Genomic DNA, 21,042 nt, shown 5'->3' with positions numbered 1-21,042 from the left:
GGTTGAATGGTGCCCCCTGGAGTCCTGAGGAAAGATAGCCCAGGCTCCACAGGCACACAGCATGGCCTGCTCAGAGTCAAGCCCTGCCCAGGTCCCTGGAAAGAAAGAGGACCTCAAGGGTCTAGAACCTTTAAAAGGAATACCCCAGACCAATGACAAAGGTGTGGCCCCTGGCCTTGGGAGGCCCCAGCCTCTGAGAAAGAGGCTGTGGATGGCAGCAACCATGAGGCTTAGGCCATGGTTTCTCCTTCCCTTTTATTCTGAATATCCAACAGCGTCCACTCAGAGAAACAAGCCTGGCTTCTACAGGGCTTGGATGTGTTGGGGGCCAAGGACTCAGATGCCCCCATTCTGTGGGTATCCAGGCTCTTGTAAGATAGAAGATGGGAGGTCAGCCTGGGTGAGGTGCCAGGTGGAGGTAGACCTCTGTGCTGGGCACTGTGTTCACTCCCAAGGATGCGTCAGACAGAGAGAGGGGTGCTAGAGAACTTGAGACCTCACTTCTGGGAAATCCCATGGCAGCCTGGCCCATGGACAGCCTCAGCCCCATCCCTGGGCCACCCAGTCTCTTCCTCCTGCCCTCCTTAGCCCATCAAGAATGCGTCCACTGCTGGGTGATAAAAATAGCAGCTGACACCTTCCCGGGGGGGAGGAGGGGACCTTGCCTCCTTCTCCAGGCACGTCTCCTCCATCCTTGCCTCCTTCAGCCTCCTCCTTTGGCCATTCCTATACTTGGTCAGGGGCTTGCATGGGCACACCCTCCCTCCATGCCCCAGCCACCCAGCCACTGGCCAATGGGCTGCTGGGAAAGATCGAATGTCCCTATAACATGAGTGTGTGCGAGGGCAGGCAGTGCCTACAGCTGGTCCTATCCTCAGGGAGCTCCAGCCCTTCTCAGTCTCAACCAACCACAGGTGGGTATGGGTTCGAGCGGCCCTGGGTGGGGTGACTGTGTCAGGCTGCTCTGCTGGCATATGAGGGGCCCTGGGGTCCTGGGGCTGAGGTCCTTGCACCTGGCCTGGAAGCATGGTGGCCGGAGCCTTGCGGCCACCAGGATCCAAATCTTGGATTCTGACATGGAGTCATGATGTTCTCTGAGCCTTAGGTTGAGGCAGGAGACCTGGCTCCAAACCAGAACTGGGGAGGGGAGGTGATCCTGGGAGCTTCAGGGGTGAGGAGTCCCCCTGAGGTGGGAGCTGGAAACAAATGAGGAGTGTGAGAGCAGAAACCCCCACGCGGGGGATGCTGCCCAGAGCGTCAGTGGCTTCCTGCTGGGATGCAGCTACTGGGGGCTTGTCTGGGGCTCTGTGGGGACCCCTGTGAGGAGGAGGGGAGGCTGCAGCAGCCCCTCCCAGAAGCCTGCCTCTCCGCCCTGATCTCCCTTTGCCATTTTGTAGAGACGATAACTAAGGGGCAGGTGGGGAGGGTTGTCCCAGGTCACCCCAGGAAGGATCCTTCAGGGAGAGATGTCTGGGCCCCAAGCAACTCCCTGAGGTCTGGGTCAGGAATGGACAGGGGCTGGGCTGGGACAGGCTAGAACAGGAGGGGATGGGCCAGGAAGCAGGCTGGGAGTAGCAGGTGCTCCTAAGAGGCCCCAGCCCTCTCCTCCTTGCCCAGGTCTCCCTGAAAGCCCCCAGCTGGGCATCCTTGCCCACCAGTCCTCCTGAGCTTTCTGTAGTTATGGAGAATCCTGGGCAGCAACAGTGCCAGGCAAGGTTGGCCAGAGAGGAATGGATCCAAGGCAGGGCGTGGTTAGGGTTCCATAGCAAGTCAGTGGCAGGACCTCCTGCCCCCACCCCACCCCTTGGGGCTTGTCACCTTCAAAGGAAGGAAGGATGGCATGTGTCCCCAAGGAACCTGACTTCACAGACTATTTTCATACACCCCCTCTGAGGGCAGAACACCGTCCTGGACAACTGCTTTCCTTCTCAGTTGCCAAAATTCCCTCCCTACCCCAAGCACGCACCTCCACTCTCCACAACTGACAGGGACAGTGACACAGAGTATACAGAGAGGGGAGGGGCCCGGAGCAGCCCTGCTGGGCCTTCCAGCATTCAGGAGCCTCGGTTTCCCCACCTGGAGAGGGAGCCCTTGCTACCTCACCTTGGAAGAGGGCAGGAGTCCTCACTGGATACCCGCAGGAGCCAGGAGAGGGGGCCAGGAGAGCTGGACTGCTCTCACAGTCCCCCCAGCGCCCCCCCGCCAGCCCCCACGCCCCGATGTCTTGGGTTTCTGGGCAGAGGCGTCTTGTTAAGTTTGATGGCTATTTCTGGACAACTCAGCTGCCACTGACTCCTTATAAATACCCTTTCCTGGGTTTGGGCCACATGCCCACCCCACCCCCAGCAGCTGACAGGTGTGGGCCCTGCTGGGGCCAGAGGTAGATGATGTAGGGCGGGCCACCCCTCGCTGACCCTCCCACCCAATAGAGAGTGGCTCTTGGAGGACACAGGGAGGTTGGGGCCTGAACCTGTCCCCAAGAGGGCAGCATCCAAGGACTAAGGAGGGGGCAGTGGGCCAAGAAGGACCAGCCGGACGGGTGGGCAACCTTGGCTGGTTGTCTGAGGAATAATGAGCCCCCCCCCACTGCAAAAACAAAACAAAACAAAAACAAAAACCCCAAACCAATCAATAACAAAACAAAAAACAGGAGAGGCTGTACCCAGAGGGCCCGCAGAGTCTAACGCAGGGGTTCTGGGATGAGGCGAGACTGTGCCCTGTGCCTGGACAAGGGCCTCCCAGAGAGCTGAGGGTTAATTCTGCACAGAGCATATCAACAGGGGTTGGAAACAGCTCCCACCTAGCACCGAGCTGCAAAAGCATTTTTTGCTGGTGAACGGGTGTTTTCTTATACTAGCTCCCTGGGGCACCAACACCATTGTCTTCAAGTCAGCTGTAATATTGTTTTCTACACCTCGAGCCAACATTCTGATAAAGCTGTTCCACGTGTTCCCAGGCCCCAGCCACCACAGACATGTGCAGTAGCCAGCTCACGGAAGAATGTCCGCGAGCGATCTGACCCTGCACTGACCACACCTGGACACGTGTGACCAGTCCTGTGCACAGGGCTTTCCCATAGACATTCACAAATTCCAGAGCATCTAAGTGTCTAGGAAAGCTGGGGTGTTGTGTTGGCTCAGATCACTTAATACCTCAGATCACTTTGCTGACCCTGGCCTGATCAGCAAAGGAGACAGGATAGCTCAGGTGCCCTGTGACTTGGAGGAGCGTCCTCAGAAGGCTCTGGGCCACCCAACAAACCAACTGGGTCCTCAAGGGAACCATGAGTCACAGAGGAGTTCTTTGGTGGATGGTGGGGCCAACAGTTGCTATCACTCCTGTGGGGGAGCTGGGCTTGGTCATGGGGGACACTCCCAAGTCAGAGGCCAGCAAGAGACAGGTTCAGCTCAAACCAGAGCTGTCCCAGCTCCAGAGCTGCCCACAGGGTGCTCCCAGGCATGGACAAATGCTCTGCTTTCTGGATGACCTTCCTGGAGGATGTCATAGAGAGGGCTGCCCCAGAAGGGGTGGATGCTATGAACTTTGAACAACCTGTCCAGCTGTAGGAGTCCAAATTCCAGGAGTACCCAGGGCAGAAAGGAGAGAGTAGAGTCTGGGGGAGGCAGGAGGGAGGGACAATGCAAAGACCAAGGTTGGCCCTGAAGTCCTATCTGAGATGTCCCCGCTCACCCCTCCCCCCTCCCACTGCCTCTAAGCCAAGGCAACTCTTAACTGTCCCCCTCTCCCCACCCCTTTGCAGGAACAGCCCACCTCCACCATGTCTGACGAGGAAGTGTGAGTACCTGTGGAGCCTCTGTGTGCAGGGGCGGGACCTGGCTGGTGCGCAGGGCCTGGGGGCCTGCTGACAGCTGTCAGTCTGCCTGAGCCTCCCTCACCTATTCTCTCTCTCTCTCTCTCTCCTACCTATTCCCTGCAGTGAACAGGTTGAGGGTGAGTATCACAGTACTTTCTTTCTCTTTACTTCCATCTCTAGACAGAAAAGTCACTCTCAGAAAAGTCACTCTTGGACGGTGGACTGTATGTGTCCCTTTGCGGGCGAGTCCCAGGTGGGCTAGATCAGCAGGCGGGCTTCAGAATGACCCCTCCTCAAATGGCCCTATACCTCTGGCCTCCTGTTTCCCTTTGAGGTGGTCACATCTGAACCCTCACCACCCTGAACACCTGTTGGGGGCTGTGTGGTTGGTCTCCGACTCTGTCACCCTTGACCATTGTCACAGCCACAGTAGGACACGATATCCAGGGACACACAGTGTTGCTCTTGGGGCCAAGTGGTTTCCTCCTTCAGGGCCAGACAGCCCTCTTTGGACCAAGGATCCAGGCCCAATTTCTGGCCAGAAGATACCACTTTGCTGTCCAGGGATAGGACAGGCTTGTCTCTTGCCCTCCTGGCCCTCTCTGGGCACTTATGCTAACAGTTCCTCTCTTCTGTTCTATCCCAATGCAGAGCAGTACGAAGAGGAAGGTAATTCTGGAGGCCCTTGGAGGCCCCACAGCCTCCCCCCAGTCCCTCCTCTTAATGCAGTCTTCCCCCTGCATCCCCCGCTTGGTGAAGTCCTGCCTCCCCCTTTCGAGGGTCATCCCTGAGCTGTCAATTAACTGTCAATCTTCCTCATCATTAATTCACCATTAACCATCACCATTTGTTAATGATTCACAATGTAGTCATTCAATTAATGGCCAATGACCTGATCATTAATAAAATCCTTAACTTCTATCTCCTCAGTCAATTAATAGACATTCATTAACCCCTCATGGATGCCTGGTGGTCACGGGGCTCTTGGTGTGTGGAGTTGATCTGGTCATTAAAACTCTCATTCATTAAAATGAAGGGCCTCCACCCACATGCAGCCGCTTCCCAGTGTCTCTCCCTCGCTGTCTCGCTGTCTCTTTATCTCTGTCTCTGTGTATCTCTCAGTGTCTCTCCCTCCCTGTCTCTGTCTCTGCCTTTTTCCCTCTTTGTTTCTATCTTTCTGTCTCTACTTCCCTTTTTCTCTGTCCCTGTCCCTCTATACTTCTCCGTCTCTATGTCTCTGCCACTCTGTTTCTTTGTCATCTCTGTCTTTCTGCTTCTGTCTCTCTCTGCCTCTGCTTCCATCTGCCTCTGTTTTTCTCTCTGTTCCTCTCTCTGTCTTTGTTTCTCTTGGTGTCTCTCCACATCCCTCCACCACCACTCTTGTACCCTTGGAGGACTCAGAGACTTTTCCCCGGCTGTCATGCCTGGGCAGGTGCAGGCAGGTGGATCACTGAGCTGGCGCACCTGGGAGTGGCGTGGCACAGCTTTTCCCAGGCCCGACGGCACTGCTAGGCTCCTGGCACCTGCTCAGCCTGGAGAGGCTTCATGTAGCTTCCCCAGGCAGCCAACCTGCGAGGGCTGAGGGAACTGTTTTGAAAATATTTTGAAAACACTTGCTACCTTAACAACGTGAGCAAAACAGTTCTTTTTCTGCTGAAAGGTGGAAAGGCTCATTTCTGAGAGGGAAATGTGACCCTGGGTGTCACACTTTCCCCATGAACGGCCTGGGGTGGGGGTATGTTCTTGAAGCCCCCTAGTGCCAACCTCGAAGTGGGCCGAGTACACAGTTTTCTTATTACACATGGGCTCTGTCCCTGCTCCTCACTTTTGTCTGCCACAGAGAAGGTGGTAGTAAGAACCTCTTCCTATACAAACCCCTTCATGTGAGGGCTGGGCCTCAGGAGGCAGAGAGGGGCCCAGGCCCCAGGTCCCCAACAAGGGTAGCACCTGTGTAGCCTTGGGTGACTGACCGTCCCAGGGATTTCCTGCTCCCCGTGGTTGGCTGCTAGCCAGAAACGTGGAACTGGCCGATCTTTCCCACCAAGGCCAGAGTGGCCCCTGCCTGTCTCCCACCAGCCAGCTTCTGTCCTCACCCTTGAGCTACCCCTCTAATGGGTGTCCTTGTTCCTTCTCTCTCTCTCCCTTCTGCCTCCTCCCGCTGTCGACTTTTCCCACCCACAGAAGAGGCCCAGGAGGAAGGTAAGGGGGTCCAGGACCCCAGCCCCCACATCCACCCCCCAACCTTCCTGACCCACCTGCCCTGATTCTCATAGCAACCCTGGCGTGCCCACCTCCCCTTTGTGGGGCCGTGACCAGGCCCCTGCCTCTAAGGTTTTGCTATGTGCTCCCACCTAATCCTGAACTCTCTCCTTCCTGCCACCCTGCATTCCCTGGCAATCCTTGGCTGCAGAAGTCCATGAGGAAGGTACGAGGACACAGGACTTCTGGTCCCCATGTGGGGCCCGGGGCCTGGCTGGAGCCCACAGGGTGGGGGATGGGGTGGGGAAGCAGTGAGGTGCCAGCCAGCCAAGGGGCCCCACATGTGGCCCCATGTAACCCACTAACCATGGCAAATGCTTGACCAGAGAGGGTGTAGCGCCCTGAGGGACCCCCACAGGCAGCACAGGCAAGGCCCTCCGAGAGTTCATATGGCTTATGACCTTACATTCCCCACTCAAGAGTGGGCAACCACACACAGTAGGGAAACCTGGGGACCAGAGCGGGAGCACGGAGAGCCCACAGTGGCATCTGACCTCTCGGCTGGGCCAGGACCCCAGACCAGATGTCAGGATAGCTCAGAACATCCGGGAGAGAGACAAGGGAAGGTAGAGGCCCTGCAGCCTGGCCTGAGGTGAGGGTGGGCTCCCGGGTCAACCTTCTGTGCAGCTTTGTCCCCAAGTGGACCCAGCAGGAGCCCTGTCCCAATTCTCCTTAGGGCCCAGGGCAGGACGGGATGAAGAAAGGGGTTTGTGTGTAGCCATTAGGACGGCAACAAAGGGGGTATCCTGGGTGTGCCTCCCACACCCAGAGCCTGCTTAGTTCTGCCCTTGGCTCCAGTCCTGCCTTCAGGCTCCTGGAACCACCTTACCAGGCTGCAGCCTTAGGCAGGGGCCATGCTGCCCCACTCAGAGGTGAGGAAGCCCTGGGGGGCCCTGAGGGAAGACAGGAGGCGAGGGGGGTAGCCAAAAAAGGGACAGCCCCAGTGAGCCACCACCACAACAGTCAGAGCTGTTGTTCCAACCCCCAACCTGAGTTTCCCTACTTGTGAGGGAGGGCTGGGTTCATTCAGGTCTTCTCAGCCCCTCTTGCTCCCAAGTTCTAAGTGGCCCACCGGATCTGGGGTATGGGACAGGGAGGGGTGGGATTGGGTGACTGCATCCCAGCTAACTATGACCATGTCTTGCTGGCTTCCTGCACGTGCCCCACCCCTCGGCCTCGAGTGGCAACGGGTTCTCTTTAACCTCGGATCCCCTCACCTCTGACCTCTGACCCGCGGTTTTGCCTCTTGTTCCGTGGCCCTCCTTAGCCCATGAAGTTCATGAACCAGGTATGTGACATGACTTCAATGCCACGTGGCACATGTAGCCGTGTGGGAGGGCGTGCAGGAGCCGGGCCAAGAAGGAACAAGAGGGGCCGTGTAACCCACTCACACCCTGGTTCTGCTGCTCATGGACTGCCTCCACCCTCCCCACCCCTGCCTTCCTTCCATGCTGTCTCCACTCACTTGTTCTCTCTCCTCCTTCCCTCTCCCCACCTGGGTGCTTCTCTGCAGAGGAAGTCCAAGAAGGTAGGTCCCTGAGCAGCCCCCCAGAACTCTCCCTGTGTCCTCTTTTCCTTTCTCCCTCCCACCTCCCTTCCTGACAGCCACACCTCTCCTCCTGACATCCCAACCACTGACTAAGGTCCTGGCCTCTGGGTTGGGGACAAAGTGTGGCTAGTTCACCTGGAGTGCTGGCCTCGATAGGACTGGCAGATGCAGGCTTCCTGCCACCCCAACCCCATTGTCCTGGAAGTGTTCAGGAGCAGGGGGCAAGGAGGCCCTTCCTGGGCTACTAGCAGGAAGATAGAAGGTGTAGGGTATTCTGGACCTGCAGGACAGGCCTTGGGAAGATGGTACTGGGATCCTCTGGGACCCTCTGGATCTACCAGAGTGGGGCAGAGAAAAGCAGAGGAGGAGGGGCAGGAGAGATGGCCTCCACCGTGCACCCTGCTCAGATAGTAACCGAGAGGAGGGAGAGTGAGGAGGGGTAAGGCTGAAGGGAGGGCAGAGGGGCAAGTGGGGTGAAGCAGAGGAAAGTCGGGCTGAGGCCCAGGTGGAGATGTCGGGGTCCTGGAACAGCTGGGGTCCACGCATGCAAATGAGCAATCAGTGAGGTCCGAGCATCCCACCCGTTATCTGGACCTGAGCCAGACACATGCGGCAGGCAGGCAGGCAGGAAGGCGTGAGGGGAGCAGGGGGCCTGCCCTCCTTGTAGCCTCTGTGGAGGGAGGGAGTTGCAGATCCAAGTCAGGGGCCCAAGTAGGGAGCTCTTCTCAGCCTTTCTGTTCAGAGGGCTGCCTTTGTGGGGCTGCAGGGTCCCCTCTGTCATCCTGAGCCCCTGCCATCCTCCCCTGGCTTCAGAGAGGCCACCTAGACAAGAAGCGACATACCAGGAGTGGACCTGGGGTGGACTCTCAGGCCATGCAGGACAAGTGTCCATGAGCCAGCCTGTAGGAACCACGAGGTCACCAGGCCACCCTGGGACCAGCCCTGAGGCCAGCGAATGAATAGACAGACAGGAGGGTGGGGAGGCAGGGCGCATGGGAAGCTTTGCTGCTTGGCCATATAGCCACCTCCCCTACAGCTCTTGGCCCCCGTTCTCAGGACCCCAGGGCCACAACCAGGTACCACTGTAGCAGGATCTCACCAGGAGAGGGTGAGGCTGGCAGCCCTTCCCCAAGCCTCTCCATTTGGCTGTACTCCCACTACCCCCTTCCAGGAGTCCATGTACAAAACTGAGCTGCCCATCTCAGCTCAGTTGCATCTCAGCTGTGCTGGGTGCAATGTGTGATCTGGGAGAATGTGTGATCTCTGGGAACATGTGCTCCAGGCAGACCCCAGCCACGTGCAGGCACTAGCCAGAACTAGTGGTCAGGACTTCCACCCCCAACTTCCAACCTTGGATAGGGCCTGCTGACCACTAGCCAAATGCACAGAAAGGTGCTGGAGGTCAAAGATGCCTTCTCAGCAGGCTTTACAGTGTCCAATAGGCCATATCAAGGAAATCTTGTATGAATGACCTTGTCACCAGCTAGGGTCCAGAGCAGGAGTGAAGGAACAGTGTAGGGCAGGGTGATAGAGACCCACTGAAGACCCTGGCTGTGGCCAGGCCCAGCCAGGACCTCCCCAAGGCTCATGGCCATTGACTGGTCAAATGGACATTTCTAGACTCAGAAGGGCTCCTTGGGCCAACACTACAAGGAGTTAGAAATAAAAAAATCTGTGAGGCCCACGCAGATGCTCAGGGAAATGACTGTAATGGAATGGTTTCATGACCTCCTGGCTTTCAGCCCAACAAAACTGACCTTCAAGGCAAAGGACAGAGCCTCAAGATCTGCTCAGGGCAAAGAGGCTGCTCCCAGCCCAGCTCCTGCCTCCATGTCAGGATGACCAAGGCCAGGTCCCAGTGCCCTCCGCTCACAGCTAGATCTTCCCAAGTGGGGCTCTCCACCAGCACCCCTCTCCTTTTAAACCTCCCCAGACAACAGCACTCTAGTTCTAGTTACAGGTCCTCACAGGGATCCAGGCCCATAGGGAGAGGGAGGGCATGGCGCTGCCCGGCCGCTGTTGGCCCCATAGCCCCATTCCTGGCACTGCTGTTCTTGTGGCCAACGCTTCCTTGCAGCCGTGTGGCTTTTCTTTTGCATGTGTGCTTGTGCCTGCACCATGAAGACGCCACTGAGGATGAGCGGGAGGAGGATGAGGAAGGTAAGGGCCCACCAACCGCTGGACGCAGCCCCTGCTCTGTCCGCGCAGGACCCTGGCTTTGACCTGCTCTGCCTACCCGAGACAGAGAGGACCCACCCACCTAGTGTCTATGTCACTGTCTCTTCATCCTGTTTTTCTTTCTCCCTGGCATGGGAGCCTTGATGGTGGGGCCTTGCCGCTTTGTGTGGTGTCTGCCATGGGGCTCAAGTGCCAGGGCCAAGCTTCTGCCCATCCAGAGGTGGTTGGTCAAGGGACAAGTCAGCAGAACAGTGGCTCACAGCCTCTTTGGGGCACCTTCCTCCAGCTCTCCTGTCTCCCTGCCTCATCTTCTGCCCTCTTCCCTTCCTGGGCCTCTGAGGACATTCACTTCTTGTTGTGATTTTCCTCTCCTTCCCTTTGCCCCCATATCCTAAGCCCTTCTCAGAGTCCCCTGGGGGCTTGCACAGGCCTGGAAGGGGGACAAGACCCCTTTGCTTCTGGTGGAATGGATGGGTAGGGGATGGCCGCAGCTGGAGAGGCAAGTGGTCCTACAGGCCTACAGGAAGCCCCCAGCTAGATGGTTCCAGTGGGCAGGAGGGGCTGCCCTGCCTTACCTGATCTCTCTTTTCCCCCTCTTTCCACACTGGCGCTGTGACCAGAGGAGAAGCCAAGACCGAAGTGAGTAAGGATGGGGCAGGCGCTGGGTGTGGGTCAGGGTAGGAGGTCTGGGCCTGTTTTGAAGGAAAAGCCAAGTGCACAGAATGATGGGGACCAAGGTTGCCTTGGAGATGAACCAGAAGACGGTAGGGCATGGCTCTGCCAGTGGTGCCTGGTGTAGGCAAGAAGGACTGTATGTAGGAGAAGGCCACCAGCTAAGGAAGGAGAGGCTGGGTGGGGAAAGTAGGGGGAAGGAAGCTGAGGAGTGGTGCAGGGTGTTGGGCACCCCTAGCCTGTTTAGACCTCTCCATGCCTGGTTGGGTTGAGGTATATGGGAGGGAATCTCCCAGGGTCCCAAATGTGAAAAGTGGGGTAGGAGTTGGGACGTGCAAGGGTCACACCTCAGACACCTACTTTGGATGCACTGTATCCAAATTAGCCTGCTGCCTGGGGCTCTGAGCCCTCAGGGAGCAGCTCTTTTGAGGAATGTCTCGTCCTCCTCACCCATTTGTGAGTGCTCCAGAGTTCTTAAAATCCAGCTCCTCTGACTGACTTTCCTGGGCTTTGGTAGCACTTCCAGGCCCACAGCTGTCTGTCCCTGATTCACTCCTTATCTTCTGAGCCCTCTTGCCTGCACCTGGCTGTGCACAGGAGGCAGAATTTCAGGGCCTATGAGCTCACACCCCATGGTAGCTCCCACATTCTCAACAGGACAGCGAAGACATGTACAGGGTGTGACTGGCAGAGCCATGTCCCGTACTCTACCTTTCAGCAATTTTAAATAAAGTAATGTAGGGTCGTGAGCTACTTTCTCATTTTAGAAAAGTTGTTTATGTTTTCATTATGAAAATAAAACACCTCATTAAAGAAAATTTGGAAACTACGTAAAAGTCAAGTGAAGAAAAAAAGTCCATCCATAATTCTCCCGCCCACCCACGCACCCACCCACCCACCCACCAGCCAGACTGTGGGAAGGAGCAGAAAGAAATAAAAAACCTTATTTCTTCCTACTCTTTTTCCATGCAAAAGGCTTGGAAAAAAAAGATCTCAACTTTGCTGCTTTTCAAACATGGGACTGTCTATACAGCCTTGAATTCTGCTTTTTCAAAAAATTTAGCACTATTCATAAGTATTTTTCCGTGTTTTTACATAGTCTTCTTAAATATTTTGAATGGCCACGTAATATTCCATCAATTGGACAAACCATAATTTTCCTAACCATTCCCCCGATTGCAGGCTTCCCCCAATATTTTACTACCATAAATAACACCGAGTGGAAAGCATTTTCCGTCTTTGGGCTATTTCCCTAGGCTACATTCCCAGAACTGAAATTACTGGGTCAACCAGTGTGAACGTTCTTAAGACTCTGACGTTCATTGCCAGATTGCCTTCCACCAGGGCCTGGCCAAGGTGGCCTCCTACGTGGGATGTGAGCCGTCTGTGTCCCACTTCCTCCTCACCCAAAGACAGAAATGTGCTTTTGCACCTCGGCATTGATGGATGGCGAGCAGGTCACGGTCGTTTTCCTCCTCATTTCTCCGTGTTTGTTAACCGCTTGTCTTCCTTCTTTGAGGATTGGTAGCTTACGCCCTTGCTCATTTATCTACCAGCAGACATGTCTCTATGTTTTCTTAATCATTAGTTTGCATAAGGATATCAGTCTTCTCTGTATTTGTTGAATGTATTTTTTTAAGTCTGGCATTTTTTTCCCCTGCGTTTCAATTTTTGCCTTTTTCGCATACATAAGTTTTTCATTTATACCACATCATCTGCACATCCTTCCCTTGGAGAGGACTTCTGGGGCTTCAGAGCCTAGAAAATTCCTTCCTGCTCCAGGTTTTGATCCATACTCAGCTCCACTTTCTTCTGTGGCTTGTTTTTAAAAGCCTTGTTGTCCTAACTCCCTGCTCCATCTGGAACGTTTTGGCGGCAGGAGGGGTCGCACAGCCAGCAGACTGGGGGCTTCTTTCCTCTTCAGACTGCTTCTTCTGAACACCCCCCCTTTCTCCTTCCTTTGGGCCCTCAGAAAGAAAGATTAAAGAGTGGCCAGAGAAAAGGGAAGAATCTCGACCCTCAGTCCCGACCACTGAGGCGGATAACACCCACTGCCCCCAGAGGGCTGCTAGTGTCCACTCTGCCTTCAGATAAGACCAGGCCATGCTTGTTTAAATATCTGGGAAATAAACTGAGAAATGGGGTGAAATAGCCTGCAAAGCAGAAAGGGACACAAAAATTTTGGAACCTTCTTGAAAGGATCAAGCCAGTCTCGGGATGTGAGTTATAAATCAGATCAGAACGAAGTTCAGGCAAATGCGCCAGTTGGCAAGGTGCCCTTTGTCAGGTTCAAGAGGATGAGAGCTAGCCTGGGGCCAACTCAGGCATAGTCAGGCAACCCCTGGATATCCCTGCTTATAAACCAATCTCTTTCTTCCTTAGACTCACGGCTCCTAAGATCCCAGAAGGGGAGAAAGTAGACTTCGATGTAAGTTTATGGGACCCAGATCAACCCCCCAACTCCCAGACTTGGAGCTCCAGTCTAGGTCTAAGGACAGACTCAGGCAGCCAGAACTGGGGCTTCCTAATTCCAGGCAACTCTTCCAGAATTCATTCTTGGACCTGAGGAAGCTCCTCCAAGAGTAGATACCTTCTTTCTCCCTCCCTCATCCATCTTTCATTCCTCCATCATCTATCCTTCCATCCATTGTCCATCCATTATCCATCCACACATCCATCCATCCATCCATCCATCCTTCCATCCATTTCTCCAATCATTCATCCACCCATCAGTTCACCCATCCACACATCCATCCATCCATCCATCCATTTCTCCCATCACCTGCCCATCAATTCACCCATCCATCCATCATCCATCCTTCCTTCCATCCATTTCTTCATCCATCCATGCACCCATCAACTCACCCATCTACTCACCCATCCACCATCCCTCATCCATCATCCACCCATTCACCCATCCATCCACGTATTCATTTCTCCCATCATCCATCCGGCCGTCTATCTCTTTATCCTTCCACCATTTATCCACCCATTTACCTATCTGTTCATCTGTTCACCTGCTCTTCCTCCCGTCTGTTCAAGTTTACCTCACTCACCAGTCTCTTCTTAGCCGGATTTATGCATTTCCTCTCGGAGGATGACAGAGCCAAGCCTGAGCCAGGGATGCCTCCGGTTCACCTGCAGGAAGAGCAGCATCCCCACACCAGGACTTGGGAAGCAGGCCTCCCAGGGCACCAGGAAGGCAGTAGACATGAGGACCTGGCAAGGCAAGACAGTTGTCATGGTGGCCAGAGGAGGAAGAGACTCTTAGGCAGAAGGTGCCCCTTGCCACCAGGCAGGTCCCATGCTGGAGAGGAGGGGTGGGGACTGAGGGGGCATCTTTTGCCCACAGGACATCCAGAAAAAGAGGCAGAACAAAGATCTCATGGAGCTGCAAGCCCTTATTGACAACCACTTTGAAGCCCGGAAGAAGGAGGAGGAGGAGCTGGTCGCGCTCAAGGAGAGAATTGTGAGTATAGCTGCTCTGCAGAGGCCACTGGGCACTTGGCGGATGGGCATGGCGAGGCTGGGCTGACTGGCTTCTTGGGTGCAGGAGAAGCGCCGTGCAGAAAGGGCTGAGCAGCAGAGGATCCGCGCCGAGAAGGAGCGGGAACGCCAGAACAGACTGGCGGTGAGGATCATACCACGTTGCCTGCACCCAGCCCATGACCTCAGAGAAGTGTGGGACCTAAGGATCTTCCTTCTTCAGGGGTCCCCACTGCATGGCTAATGATCAGAGCCCCTGGCAAAAGCCCCTTGCCCTGCAGACGCCCTACGAGAGAGCAGACCCTGACAACTGGAGCTTCCTTTCAGAAAGTTCTAAGTCCAGGGTGGGTCCTTGAAGCCTGCTCAGAGAGCACCGTTGAGGTTCTTGGGATGGGGTCTCCATAGGAGGAGAAGGCCAGGAGAGAGGAGGAGGATGCCAAGAGGAGAGCTGAGGATGACCTAAAGAAGAAGAAGGCTTTATCCTCCATGGGAGCTAACTACAGCAGCTACCTGGCCAAGGTGATGGGTGTGCTCAGAGCCTGGGTGGGAAAGAGGTGGCCTTCGTCCTGGGCTAGTGCCTGCGCCCTTCCTGAGACCAGGCTCTTCTGTTTGGCCTGTCCCCTTCAGGCTGACCAGAAGAGAGGCAAGAAGCAGACGGCCCGGGAGATGAAGAAGAAGATTCTGGCAGAGAGACGCAAGCCACTCAACATTGACCACCTCAGTGAGGACAAGCTGAGGTGAGGGACGGCTGGTACAGAGGGAGGGGGTGGCTGCAGGGTGGCTGCAGGGTGAAGCGTGGGCCCTTCACCGAGGCTACTGAGTCCCAGTTTTCTGTGGTGGCCAGAGGAGGATTTGGGGACTTAGGTTCTGCCTTTCTGGCATAGCCCACCAAGCCTCACCTCTTCTGCCTCCCAGGGACAAGGCCAAGGAGCTCTGGGACACTCTGCACCAACTTGAGACTGACAAGTTCGAGTTCGGGGAGAAGCTGAAACGGCAGAAATACGATGTGAGTCCAGGCACCTCTAGGTTGTCCCTGACAGTGGGGTGCCACCTCCTCATGGCTCCATCAACCTCAGCCCCTCCCTGCTACCTGGGCCTACAAGCACATTGGCCAACTCTGTCATGGGGCTGTCTTAAGTTCTGGCTATTGCCAAGGCCACATGAGATGCCCACTTCCTCAGAGCAGGCAGACGGGGCGATATACACCTCCACCTGCATCCGGAACGGGGGGCTGGGATTGTGTCCCCTCCAGGGGGATAGCAAGCTGGAGGATGGCTTTCAAACATAAGCAAACTTCCTACACAGATGCTGGCCTTGAGGGCAAAGTAGGTGGGGAAGGCTATAGAAGGCGGTGGGGGCTGGGGGTGGGGGGGAGGACAGGACTGAAGCTGAACTCTTTCCCACCCATGGGAGCTTGCGTGGACACAGAGAGTGGCACCAATCCTGGGGAACGAATGCATTCAGTGCAAATTCAGGTGCCTAGCGCTTCTCCATCAGAGCCACAATGCCAGCCTCTCTCTCTCCTCTCACCCCTCCATCGTCCCCAGGGAAAGGGTAGTTCCTAACTGAAGGGCAAGTACCAGGACCTCTCCCACAGTCACCTAGCCAGACATCCTGCAAGTCCTGGCTCCTCAGGACCTCTAGACAGGTGATTCACCTGCCCCTCAGTGTGCTCATCTCTACGGTGGCATGGCAATCGCGCCCCTCCCGCACCCTTGCAGGAGGAGAGCCATTCCACACCCTTGAGGTTGCCACTGGGTGCTGTCCCAGAGATGGCCGTGTCTCACAAAGCACTGCCCAGCTCTCCTGGGTATCAGCAACACGGCCTCCAAATCTACTGTCCATGTCAGGTCCCCCGAGGCTCAGAAAGCCTCTATGGCCATTGCAAGGCTAGCTTGGCACACAACAGGGCCTTGAAGCCTCACCCGCCCACCCAGCGTGGTAACCATCTTGGTCTTTCTAGATTATGACTATGCGGGCCAGAGTGGAGATGCTAGCCAAGTTGTGAGTAGCTGGCGCCCGCCACGGGCCAGGCTCATGGGTGTGCAATGCACGATGGGCCTCTCGCATGGCAAAGGCCTGGGTCGCTGAGGATGCTGGTGGCAGGAGGCCTTTCTCCTCCCCTTCCTGCCCCAGCTCCTCCCTCTTGTCTCCAGCCGGTGGCTTTGAGGTAGCCTGCTGCCCTCGTTGGCAAGTGAGGAAGGGCCTCACCTTCCCAGAGCTTCACTGGGAGTCAAGGGCACCTTGGCCACTGTGTCAGGAGCAGGAAGCATGGACCAAGGAGCAGGAGGGTCAGGGTCAGGGGTTTGGCTGGAAGGAGGGGGTCTTCAGGCCTCACCTCTACTCTGCCCGGTACCCGCTGCCTGCATCCTGCCACAGCCAGAAGGTAAGTGGCCAGCTCTGAAGCTGCTGTGTGTGGTAGCCAGCTAAAGCTTGTCGAGACACGAGCCCAAGGGCAAGGAACAGAGCCCTTCCACAAAAGGAGCCAGGAGACAGTAAGGGAGCTGGCACAGGAGGCTGTGGCCCAGTCTCTGCCCTGGGGATGCTACAGTCCTGCCCACCCACGTGGTGAAGACGTGAGACACCTGGCCAGTGCCCAGCAGGGCTTCCTGGGTCCCAGTCACAGTAAGTCACCTGTGTTGTTTACAGATCACCAACCTCAGGAGTCGCATCGACCAGGCCCAGAAACAGTGAGTAACTTAGTCCACCCTTGCTCTGCACTGGCCACAGGTTCCTCCAGGGCCAGACACCATCCATCCCACCTAGGCCTTGCCGATTTAGCCAGTCCCTGAACAAGGGTCATTGGCGGCTGGCCCCTGGCAGAGCAATAACAGGACTAACTTTTAGCCAGCATGTCCAGGCCCTGTGCTCCAAGACCCTGAACAAAGAGGTACCAGGTGGGTCTCACTGATTATGCCTCTCCCCACTGTGCCTTGTGCTGGCCACCAGGGAGGGTAACCAGGAGGCCCCCAGATGCAGCCTTTTAGTGGCCTGGCACCACTGACCTGAATATCCGACAGCATCTCACCCTCAAAAGTGACCTGGGGGCTGGTGGAGTGGCTCAAGTGGAATAGTGCCTGCCTAGCAAAGCCAAGGCCCTGAATTCCATCTCCAGTACCACCACCCCAAAAAACAATAGTGACCTGAGATGGGGAATGCAGAGACCAGGGCTCCGTTGCCAGCCGCCCCCTGTGGGCAGCTCTAGGCAAAAAAAAGCTGATTCCTTAAGAAGGTGACCCCTCTGTCCAGGCAATCAGGACCCATCGCAACAGCTCTGACCTGTACTCAGTGTCACACTGGAGGGCTGTCACACTCCAAGGACAGCAGTGTTCCAAGTGCTTAGGACTCCCTCTTCCTGGGAGTTTTCTCCCTCTTCCCATGGCCTCCTGTTGCTCCCAGACATGGGACCCTCCTCAGGGAGGGGGTGGGTGAAGGATACCCCACACCCTCCCTGGTCTCTGTTGTGTGGGTCAGAGGTCATGACAGGCTGGTTTGGCAAGGTGTCCTGTGCATGTGTTTGAGTGTGTATGCATGTGTGCATGAGTGTGTGCTCAGAACACACACACGTGAGGCCACAGCTTCACCAGCCAGAGGTCCCACTGCACAAGGAAGGCTCCCTGGCTCTCATCCTCCCACTCGCCGTGGCCGTGGCCTAGCACTTGTGCTGGTCAGCAAGTAGAGGGTAGCCAGGAGCCCCCAGGTACACCCAGCCCCCTCTGGCTGGCTGGCACACAGGGGACCTTTGCAACAAGGCAGGCTCCCAAGGATAGCCACCCTCGGCTACCGTCCAGAAGGGCACAGATTGTAAACATCTGCCTTCCCTAGCTGGGGGTCTGTCTATGGTAGCCCCCTAGGCAGGGCAGGGAGGACAGAGGGCAGAGCCCTGGATCACCTCACCAGTCCCCATTCTAACCACACTAAGTACCCAGGCCCCGACCAGGTCAACCGCAGGTGAGTCAGTGCTGCTTAGACTAGAGCAAGGTGTGTGCGTCAGAGAAGGGGGTGGGGTGGCAGGTCAGACCCTCACCCTGAGAGCAACCTGGGGAGGCCAGTGCTGAAGGTCTCCCCTGGCTGGCCCAGGGCTGGGAGCCAGGGTTGGGGCTTGGCCTTATGGGCCATTCCTTCTGGGGCTCCATCAGACCCTCTGACCTAAAGAACAATTCATTTTCCATTTGCAGCAGCAAGAAGGCTGGTGCCACCGCCAAGGGCAAAGTTGGTGGGCGGTGGAAGTAAAGGAGCCAAGCGGCGCCCTGTGGCAGAGTCCCCCGGCCCTGACTCACTCCAGGGCCCCTTCCTGCAACACTGAATCCTCCAACCCCCACACCCAAGGCTCCTTCTGGGGCTCTGGGATGATGCTGGGGGTGGAGAGACCACACTCATCCCCTCTGCCCTCACTGCTCCCATCCCCTGGGGTCTGTGAATTAAAGTTATCAGTCCCCCCTCCACTTGGTGTGTGCGGTTCTGTATATGAGGATCTGGGGTGGCTGGGGAGGTGGGCTGGGGTTGCCTAATTCTAGAAACTTCCTGGCTGCCCACCTCACAAAGGCTCCCGATAGGGCAGGGTAACTTCTACTCCTCAGGGCTGTGACAGGACCATGTGGGTGCTGGGCCCAGGCCCATCTCCACAGCTCCACGTCTCTGCTATTCCCATCACAGACTTTTTACTCCTAGGATATCCCTCTGTCCCCTGTCTGAGGGCCCTCCACATCAGGTGGACTTCCCCCACCCTGAGAAGTCCCCTCTGTCTGGGCCATCCTCACACCCCATTTGGGGCAGAAGAGCTTGGCCTTGGGATGGTCAGGGTGAAAGGCTGGCCACCTGCAGACTTTGCAGACACCACAAAGTGGGGAAGCAGACCCTCTCAGAGGCAAGCTCCCGGGCCCCTCTCTGCAGAGCTGGGCACATGCAGGGGAAGGAGGAATGCAGACAGCACATTTCCAGAGAGAGCAACCACTGCAAACAAAGCATTTTCCTGTATTATTAAAGCACACAGTGCACAACTGTGTAATAAATTTGAAAGTCCTGACCAAAAAGAATTATGGGGAATATAAATCACAGCAATTGGATCAAGACATGCTGCCTTGCACAGCAAGGTACTCATGGAGGAAGGCATTTGTCTAGAAGCCCCTCTCTGGGCAGGTTCAGGGCGGGCTGTGGCCTGTGAGCACTGTGAGGGGACTAGAGACACCCCCTCAGCACAGGCAACACAGGCTGGGACCCTGAGGACAAAGTGGAACCCAGAAAGTACATGGTAACGTGCATGTACCCTAACACCAACACTGTAGCCCCATGTGTGCACCCCAGCACACACACACCCCAAAACACACAGCCCCTCACAGTTTCCCACACACCGTGTACCCTCCTATACACAACAGGTTTGAATATGCTAAGTGTGACCAAGTACACCTTTTCCCAGTGATGCAAAGGTGGGATCTTAACCTAACACAGGCTGTAACCGACTGGACCACATCGCCAACCTCTCCTCCATGCCTTGTTCTGAAAGTCTGTTCAGTTGTATAGCACAGAATGGCCAGAAGTGGACAGCTGTGCTAGGGACAGGAACAGGACGGTCACTTCCCGGGCAGGAGGCCTCGTGCACCAGGAGCTAGTGGAGACTGAGATTCTGAACCCGCTGAGGGTGGCGTCAAGGCATTGAGGCAGCCAGGGCACCTGAGCGAGCCTGGGTTGGGGGGGAGTGTGAGCCTCCCAGCAGGGACAGATCAGTGTGAGAGCCCAAGCAGGAGGCAAGAGGATGAGTGAAATTTGAACAAAACAAGAAGCCAGGGAAAAGGACGGATGGAATTCAGTTCCCCAGGGCCAGGAATGCACACGAGCAGCTGACAAAGGCTGATCTCGGATGCAGACTCGTACCTAAAGCAAATTCCAGCAGGGTCCAAACAACAGGAATGTTCCAACCAAGTGCCCGCCCTGGGCAGTCAGGCTGAGGCCAGCGGGAGGTGAGTCTTTTAGCATATGTTTAGAAAACACGCTGCATAGCTCTGGATGGAAGAGGAAGTTATAGAGGAAGGCAGGAAGCATTTAGGACCCTATGATAATGGATGGCGGCGCCCTGGACTGGGAGGGACACACGGGAAACCACCGGGGGGCCTCCTGCTTACATTAGGAAAAGGAACAAGGCCTCCAGCTTTACTGAGCAACACATAGAATTCGAGAAATTCACCAACGACAAAAAACTAAACCAAGAAACGGAGACATGTAGAGATAATGAGAAACAGGAAAGAAGCAAATAAAATAACCCAGGATGAATGGAGGTCAGAAGGGAAAAAAATGAGTTCTGGGAAAAGACCTGTCGAACAGTAGATGGGGGAGAAGACGCGCGGTTGGGACGGAAGGAACATAGCGAGGGCCCAGACTCGACTTGTACCAAAGAATGCTGTAAACAACATTAAGGTAATATATTTGAGAACTGGATAAGACGCCCAGTTCCCAGGAGAAATATAACTTACAGGACTGGGTCAAGGTGAAGTGCAAACCTTGAATAGACTGCTTCATTTTAGAGACTTTGAGCCAGGGGTTAAATCATTCCCCACTATGCAGTTTTTTTTTAAGTTTCGTTATGACCAAGGGATTGCTCTCTAAGGCAGAGACAGGTTTACATCAGAAAACTGAAGGATGTGAAGAGTTTAAAGGGTCGAAAAAAATAAACGTTGAGGACTGAGGCGTAGCTCAGTGGCACAGTGCTTACCTACTGTGCACAGGGCCCTCCGTTTGATCCCCAGTGAGTGCTGTCATTTTTTTTTAAATTTAACACTGCACAAAACACAACCACGCATGAAAGGGGGCACAAATGTACAGCGGTGTCATCCTGGACAGTGGATGAACAAGAGTCAGGAGCACTGACTTCACTTCACACTGACCAGGTGTCCTAGCAAGAGCTTAAGACAAGAAAAGGCATCTTTTTTTTTTAAAGAGACGGCTAGGTAAGGAAAAAGAAATATCATTACTCACAACTGCTTCCCTGTCTACAAGGAAACCCAAGAGAACCTACAATTGTGACTTGTCGGGACCATGAGGTTAGCGCCATTACAAAGGCAGTGGGTCCACCTCCTTAGGTGCTAGCAGC

At 55.5% G+C, this 21,042-nt stretch overlaps 1 protein-coding gene across 8 annotated transcripts; it reads left to right on the top strand.

Moving 5' to 3' along the window:
* Positions 1–771: 771 nt before the first annotated feature.
* Positions 772–18,403, top strand: Tnnt3 (troponin T3, fast skeletal type). 8 transcript variants are annotated; one of them, XM_020168768.2, is made up of 17 exons: positions 772–914; positions 3,761–3,795; positions 3,938–3,951; positions 4,466–4,483; positions 5,996–6,013; positions 6,225–6,239; positions 7,341–7,361; positions 7,587–7,601; positions 10,421–10,439; positions 12,855–12,900; positions 13,825–13,941; positions 14,026–14,103; positions 14,364–14,477; positions 14,586–14,695; positions 14,874–14,964; positions 16,608–16,648; positions 18,137–18,403. In XM_020168768.2, exons 2-17 carry the CDS (start codon positions 3,779–3,781, stop codon positions 18,189–18,191), a joined length of 789 nt encoding a protein of 262 aa, XP_020024357.2. In that variant the 5' UTR covers positions 772–914; positions 3,761–3,778; the 3' UTR covers positions 18,192–18,403. The 8 variants fall into 8 exon arrangements, with proteins under 8 accessions (XP_020024357.2, XP_020024358.2, XP_020024360.2 ...); XM_020168769.2 differs by lacking the exon at positions 16,608–16,648 and adding an exon at positions 15,922–15,962; XM_020168771.2 differs by lacking the exon at positions 7,587–7,601.
* The last annotated feature ends 2,639 nt before the right edge of the window (positions 18,404–21,042 follow it).

The sequence above is a fragment of the Castor canadensis genome, chromosome 1, assembly GCF_047511655.1.
Source record: "Castor canadensis chromosome 1, mCasCan1.hap1v2, whole genome shotgun sequence".
Classification (NCBI taxonomy): domain Eukaryota; kingdom Metazoa; phylum Chordata; class Mammalia; order Rodentia; family Castoridae; genus Castor; species Castor canadensis.
Note: the sequence above shows the minus strand (reverse complement) of the source record. Positions and strands in the feature narration are given on the sequence as shown.